Source organism: Gossypium hirsutum, chromosome D13 (assembly GCF_007990345.1).
Source record: "Gossypium hirsutum isolate 1008001.06 chromosome D13, Gossypium_hirsutum_v2.1, whole genome shotgun sequence".
NCBI classification, from domain to species: domain Eukaryota; kingdom Viridiplantae; phylum Streptophyta; class Magnoliopsida; order Malvales; family Malvaceae; genus Gossypium; species Gossypium hirsutum.
Genome location: NC_053449.1, coordinates 9,493,146 through 9,501,364, shown reverse-complemented (window position 1 = coordinate 9,501,364; position 8,219 = coordinate 9,493,146). Strand labels below are relative to the sequence as shown.

Sequence of the window (8,219 nt, the reverse complement as noted above, 5' to 3'; positions counted from 1 at the left end):
GTTAAATTTTATTGTTTCTAAAATCTTATGCAAACCATAGGTGTCCTCATCGGTTTAGTAGTCTTCCTATCCAGGCCACCTAACAATGTTAACTCTAGAATTTGAACTTGGTCATCAACCACTTATTGGTAGAGCTTATATACGTCATTTTAGTTGATAGATTTAACGGCTATTGAATTGAAATTTTAAAATTCACAAAAGGTAAAGATTGAAAATATTAGAGAATGTGAATTAAATCTACAAGTCATACATAGTATGAGGCGCATAACAGAACTTAACCTAATAGTTTTGATTGGACTTTTTAAATTAAGATTGATATTCTAAAACTAAAAAATTAAAATTAATCAAACTATATCCACAACTTCCAATAAAAGATTAGTGTTACATCAAAAAATAAAAAAAAGTAAATAGAGTTCTTCATATGGCATTATTCAAAGGAAGAGTTATGGAATTAATAGATATGAAATGAAAATGAGTTAGTTTATCCTGGCTGGATAAAATTAACTAATTCCTCCTGATTTTCATGACACTTCAACAACTCAAGATAAAAATTATTAATTACTTTAAATAATATGATTAGAAGAAAGGGTCAAATCATTTTATATTAGCTTAATATTTACAAATATATTTCTTTTTCTCATATTCAAATAAAAACTATATGGCAATACATATATCTTTAAATACAAATACCGACATCGATTAAAATAAAGCAGAACTGCCATCAACTATACATAAAAAAAATCATTTTAGTTTGATTATGACTTTATTTTTAATATTTTGATATCAAATGTATATGGAATAAGCTTATGGTCGAACCCCAAGTTTGAGTCATGTTTAATTGCACGCTGAGTGAAGTATAAAGGGTAGGAAAGTGAGACTTAGGGTGGGTTTGGATGGGCGATTGAGTGCGGTGCGGTGCGTTTAGTTTACTTTTTGTCTCACGCTACAGTATCGCTACAGTATCTAATCTCACCGCTACTGCTATTTTTACACTAATAACAAGTAAACGCACCGCCCATCCAAACTCACCCTTAGGAACCAAAAACAGGAGTCATGATTCAAAGAGACATATCATAAATGACCCCCACCATTAACCTCTTAACCTGTGGGTGGATAAGATGCTGCCACGAAGTTCATTGGAGGATTCTCTTTACCATGCTACTAACTTCCCTCTCTAGCTATATTTTTATTTTACCCAGTTGATGTCCATTATATCTCATGTGACACTTCTATGAAGTCTCCTCGTTCACTCTTGTAACATTATCATATAACCCCGACAGCTTTGTCATTATTCAAAGCTCTATACTGCTTAGTGGTAAGTAACATTAATTATTGAGGTTGCAAGTCCATATCACAAATGTAAACACGTTCCATTTTCCAATCTGGGCTAGCTATAAATACATAAATGAAACCCTAGATATCCAGCTAATGTGCTAGGGAAGTTGACCTTGAACAGACAACATTTCCTAATAGAAAGAAGTTAAAGGAAGAGGTGGTGGAAGATGGTGAGAGCTCCCTTCTATGATAAAAATGGGATGAAGAAGGGTGAATGGAGTGCTGAAGAAGATCACAAACTAAGATCTTATATACAAAGATATGGCCATTGGAACTGGCGTGAACTCCCCAAGTATGCTGGTATAATTTTATGGAGAAAACTATAGTTTCTTTTTTCCACAATAAATTCATTTCTAGGCTTCAATCATGTTATTTAAGATTTTTTTTTTTTTGGTTGTCTAAATTGTGTATAGGGCTTAAAAGGTGCGGAAAGAGTTGCAGGTTAAGATGGATGAATTACCTCCGGCCTGAACTAAAGCGCGGCAACTTCACTGAAGAAGAAGATGCATTGATCATCAAATTACATGATGAAATGGGAAACAGGTTAGAATATCCAATTAAACCATCATCATCATCATCATCATATTGTGGATTTAATTAAGAATATTTTTTAACCTTATGTGTATATATTACAGATGGTCCACCATAGCTAAAAGTTTTCCAGGACGAACAGACAATGAAATAAAAAACCAGTGGCACGCTCATCTAAAGAAACGTACAAAGCGTGATGAGAAAGAAAAGTCTGATTGTTGGCAAAGTGAAGCCACCCGGTATGAGAATATTTGTGAAGGTGAAGGTGAAGGTGAAGATGAAAGCAATAGCATCCTTGTTGATACTCCCGACAACATGATCTTAGAGAGTTCACCTTTGTCTCCAGCAACATCTACACGTACTGAACAGTCCTCCTTCAGCTCCGGCAGTGGATCTATGTTCAGCTTCAATAAAGCTGAAAGCAGTGGAGATTTCTGGAGTCAACCCTTTGTTGCAGACAATACATCATCCTTGGAAAAGGGTGGATTTGAGATGCTTTTGGAATATGAGGACATGTATCATGATGATTCTGCATATTTGCTCTACGAATTTACGCAAGGATGGATATAAAGTTGGTTTTCCAGTTTTTTTAAAAAAAAAATCTGACACCGGTGGATTTGGATCACCGTACATTTATCTACCAATAAAATAAAAACAACAATAAAAATAAAAATAAATATTATAGTGTGAGATAAAAAATAACTAAAAATCACAGGTATATTAATAAGCACTTTGGATTAAAATTTACAGGTTTTTTCCATTTTAGATAATTTATTGCAAATCATAATAATTATCCTTATCAAATAATATTTTCAATAATATTTAATATATTTTATGGCCACGTTTTTCTAATTGATTCAATATCAAAAAATATATATTTTTATTGTCACTCTGGAGTAATATTTTAATTTGTTTATTACTTAATTCTCTAGATATAGTTATAATTTAGAATCAATATCTATATTTGTGGTATATATTAAGTTTTTAATGGAGTTGGTGTTGTTAAGTGAATGAGATTTAACTTGGATTAGTGTCACCCATCAACTAAATTTCAACTTAATATGAAAGTACTACCAAAAAGTCAGTCCTTTTATAAGTAATGAACTTATCATTTTCATTATATTTGTTTAATTATATATATATATATATAAATATAAATATAATGAAAATTGTGAGATTTAAACTCAAGATATATTTTCATTATCTTATTTAATCATTTCAACTAAGTCATATTAACTTTTATATATATATTAACATAAATATTTCCACTCACATCATGAGTGTGTCATAATCTAGTTAATAGTAAAGTGTCGGCTGAGTTGGTGTCACTCGTTCACTGAGTGCCAACTCAGTTATGAATTTATCAAAAATCATTCCTTTTTACAATAAAAGTTACATCATTCTAAAGGTATTTTTATCTTTTTATATTTCTATAAATTAATAAAAACTTGCACAGGATAGGATTTGAAGTAAAAAGACACTAAGGATGTAAATCTTCGACTTTACCGTTTTAACTAAAAACATTTAATAAATATATTTTTACATAATTTTTTTCACCCATGGGTATATCATAATCTAGTTTGAATAAAAATGATTGATTGAGATGGTATCATTAGTTAACTTAACATCGACTCAATTAATTAAATATAAAAAAATCCAACTTTATTATGTAATATTATATCAATTAAGACTATTACTATATTACCTTTTTTTTAAATAACTTAAATCTAACATGAGATAACTATTTTATTTTTTTTAAAAAGTACAGATAATAAAAATGCAATTGAAATAATAATAAAAATAATGGTGAAGTTAAAAGAAACTGTTAAATATAAGGATGACCTTTACAATTACGAATGCTGACTATGTTTTTGTAGAATTTATTTTAAGGTAGCATTTGGTGGTTTCCATGTTATGATTATAATGGAATGTGATTCCTTTAAATGTCATTGTTGGAAATGTGATTATCAGAAATGTTACTTTATAATATTTGGTATATATCGAAAGGTATTGATTAAAATATTAGGAAAATTACATTATTACGTTTGGTTCACTAAGTACTTTCCTAGGAATGTAACGATAATTTACGAATTTGCCTATCACACCCGAATTTATAAGGTCTTAAGTAGCAAAAGAGTTTGGTGTACTAAATTGAAAGGTTCTCTAATCTAGCGGGTTCTTTTTGCAAACAAGAACAAGTAGCGGGCTAGTTGAGGTAAAGTTGGATTTCAACCATAGTCCAGTTGGTTATGAATTAGAAATAAGTTACTGAGAGACATGATGATTAAGGTATTTCTAGGTGGCTGTGAATTGATCTTGGTGATAGGGGTTGGAAGATCTATATATATAGGATAAGCATTCTTCTTCGAGGACGATTTTTTTGTTTTTATGTTCTTATTTTCTCTAGCTCGTCATGGAAGAGAGAAAGATTGAGAAATGTTCTTGCATGAAGGGGGAGAGACTAAGGATTTAGTCTTAGAAATTGAAAACCTTGCATGCATGCAGACTGAAGAAAAAAAAAGAAGCAGCTAGTTAAGGATTTCAGTAAAAACTTGTGGCATGATTTTTATCAAAACACCCCTTCGTATGACATGCATGCAAACTCACTAAAAAATCCACAGTCTGAGTTTAGAAAATCTAGGCTTTGATAGCACCAAATGTAGTCTCCCCAACCCGACTTAGATGTTAAGCCCGAATTTGAAAGATTACATTGACCACTGAAATGACCTAACAGAACTATCAGACTTTAAAACAGTTGTTTAAAACATCTATTTTACTTTTTGAAGAAAAGTTAGCAGGTTTCAAAAAGGTTGTGATTTAATTTCAAAACTAATTACTTTTAGCGATTAAATTTTAAAAGTGTTTGTCAAGTTAAATGTTTTTCAAAGCCTACTTACATAATAATTAGACCTGTTCATGAGTCGGGCAATCTGGCCCAGCCTGAAGACCCGTCTGAAATGTGGGAGGGTTTGGGCAAAAATATAGGCTCGAAAAATAGGTTTGGACAAAAAAATAAGGCCCGTTTAAAAAAGAGTTGGGCCTCGGGTAAGGCATTTTTGGCCTAGGCCTAGCCCAAATTCACTAAAGGACAAAAATTTTTTGTTTTGTTTTTTAATATTATTTTCTTTCTATTTTGCTACTATTTTACTATTATGTTGCTACTATTTTGTTGTTACTGTTTGGATATTGTATAAAATTTATTTTATTGTTAATTTTGTTATTATTTTAGAGGTATTTGCTTGTTAAGTTGCATCTATCTTAGTATTATTTAAGTATACATATTTTTTAAAATTTATTTTCAATTTGTTGGGAAATATTTATTTTGATGTATTATATATTTTTTAAAATTATATAAAAAATAATATGGGCGGGTCAGGTCAGGCCCGGGTTTTAACATTTTTATCCGTGTCGAGCTTGGGCAAAATTTTAGGCCCATTTTTCGGGTTGAGCCTGGGCCTAGCAAACGGGCCTAAATTTTTAGTTGAGCCCGGCCTGGCCCATGCACACCTCTAATAAATAATGTAGCGAAAAAGTGATGATTCTTTTGTTTTCTATTCTTCTTTTCTCTGGTTCGTCATGGAAGAGAGAAAGATTGTGAAATATCCGTGCGTGAAGGGGGAGAGACTAAGGATTTAGTCTTAGAAATTGGAAATCTTGCATGTTGGTAAGTTTTCTAATCTCTCTACATTGGCATATTCAAAAAAAAGGTAGTTAAGGATTTCAGTAAAAGCTGGTGACATGATTTTTCTCAAAATACCCCTTTGTATGGCATGCATGTAGACTCACTTAAAAATTTACAGTCCGAGTTTAAAAAATTTAAGCTCTGATACCACTAAATATAACCTCTCCAACCCAGCCTAGACACTAAACTCGAATTCGAAAGATTACATTGACCACCAAAATGGCCTAATGGAACTATCTGAGTTTAAAACAGTTGTTTAAAACATCCATTTTACTTTCTGAAGAAAAGTTAGCAAGTTTCAAAAAGATTGTGATTTAGTTTCAAAATTAATTGCTTTTAACGATTAATTTATAAAAGTGTTTGTCAAGTTAAATGTTTTTCAAAGCCTACTTACGTAATAATGCAGCGGAAAAGTGATGCTCAACATAGTTCTAATAAAAACCAAATTTTATGTATAAATAATTAGAATCCATATTTTATGAATAAATTTAACACTCAAATATTTATAAACTTTGTTGAAAAGCTATACCAATGCTACAGAGACAGATACCACAAACATAACTAGGACTACATCTGGATATGAATGCAATTATGTCTCTATTGTATCCCTTGTATACCATGCGACTTGCTCGTTCTCCTTCATCATCACATGTTATTCTAAAATCAAATCAAACGTTGAAAGCATGTTAAATCATGAAGTTTATGATTTGCATGCAACCAAATTATCCATCTATGTCATCACTCAAAGGCTTAAATTTATGTCAAAACCTTTAACATGTTCATATCAAATCCTACTATTATGAATAAAGTCTCTAAGCATTTGCTTTCATACCATTATTAACAACAGCAATTCTTCAACTCTGAGCATTTCTTTCAGAACTTTCTTTCCTCTCCACATTCAATTAAGTATGCAACAACACATCTCAAAACCATTTTTTAATGTACTTGCCAAGTAAAAACATTTTTTAAACAAAAAACTTAATGGTGGAATGTTAATGCATGCATAAGTTGAGCAAAACACCAATAATCAGACATCAAACGTAGCCCCTGTATAAATACAATTTATACCCGGTTGTAGTCCTAGTTATTTTTTGTGGTATTTGTCTAATTTGTAGCTTTGGTTGTAGCTTTGGTGTTGCTTTTCAACAAAGTTAAACCGACAAATCATGTAAATGTTAAGGGTTAAATTTACTAAAATTTTTTATAATTGAAACTAAATGATAAATTTTGCAAACATTGAGGCTAAATTTGTTGAGTATTTTATATTTAACATATGATAGAATATGTAAACATTGAAAGGCTAAATTTGTTATTAGACTAATAAAAAAGGCTCACATTAGCCTTCTATCACCCATCTAATGGCAACTATCGAAAGAGTAACCAAAATATTTGATTTCAAAAATTTTAATGATTAAATCGAAAAACTTAATAGTTCAAGATCCAAAATAGAACAAAGACACTATTTTAACTATCTTTTTTGTACTTTACCTTAAAACAACTTAAAATTGACAAAAAATAATATTTTATATAATTTTTAATACTATTGATGTATTGATTGGTGCAATCGAAATTAGACATAATGAATCGATATAACAAATACAAAATAAAAGCTTTACCCGTGCGAAATTAAAAAAATAACTATTCTAAAATGGTGCATATATATCGGTGAGTACAACCGAAAGCGATACATAACCCACCACATTGGTATCAGCCCCATGCCTCACCCTGGACATGGATAGGATCATGGAAAAGAATAGCGAAAGGGAAGGAAATATTTTAAGGTTATATCAGCAGCAGGTAATGTGAACTGCTTAGCTCATGCGCGTCTCCTTTCCTAGCGTCACTCGATATGTAATATAAAGAACAGATTCATCAACCATTCATAGATGGATACTTTAGTGTCTTTCCTTGCGTTTCGTTTTGGCCGAAAGCTGTTGGATTCTACTCTATGTGAATCATAAATAATATCAGAAAAGACGAAAAATGTTGCAGCTGTGCAAAAAAAAAACAAAAGGTTGAAAAGTATTTTAAAGTGTGAATCAAATGCTGAAAATAAAGCATATATACTGAAATCAAAGCTTAATTTTGTTGGTAAACATAACTATTCTTTGTAAATAAAAAATGAAAGCTTTCATCTGTCTTTTTTGTTCATTCATTATGAAGAAGATAGTTGATAGCATGGAACATGACTTTTTACTCTCCTATCATTGCTGTACACATAGCTATAACCCAACGTAATTATCAAGTTTTAATATTTATGTCATAACTAGTAGATTTATCCTTACTTTATGTGAGAGTACATAATATTGAATGGGTTGAAGTGTATTATTTTCATATTTAAAGGTTGGGATTATGAATAGTTTGAGATATTATATTAAAATTACTATTAAATAGAAACTGTGGCCAACTTCATTTACTCACTAATATACTTACAAGTCCTTGAACTAATAGATTATTTTCATGTAACTTCTTAAATTTCCTTTTTTTTTTAACTATATAACTCCCTTTCTTTCTTTTTTTATGAGAGTCATTGACTATTCATGTTAAATTACTAATGTGACACTAAATATTTGTTGATTTCAAAAAACATAAAAATATTTTTTTTCTTGATTGGACATATATCACTATTTTATTGGTTATAAAAGGTTTTAATCTAAATTTCTACTATATG

General features: G+C 30.4%; 1 protein-coding gene across 1 annotated transcript; it reads left to right on the top strand.

Annotated features, from left to right (window-relative positions):
- The first annotated feature begins 1,441 nt into the window (after nt 1–1,441).
- Nucleotides 1,442–2,437, top strand: LOC107939732 (transcription factor MYB14). The gene is made up of 3 exons (XM_016873108.2): nt 1,442–1,635; nt 1,749–1,878; nt 1,971–2,437. The coding sequence occupies exons 1-3, from the start codon at nt 1,503–1,505 to the stop codon at nt 2,434–2,436; spliced, it is 729 nt and encodes a 242-aa protein (XP_016728597.1). The 5' UTR covers nt 1,442–1,502; the 3' UTR covers nt 2,437.
- Nucleotides 2,438–8,219: the final 5,782 nt, after the last annotated feature.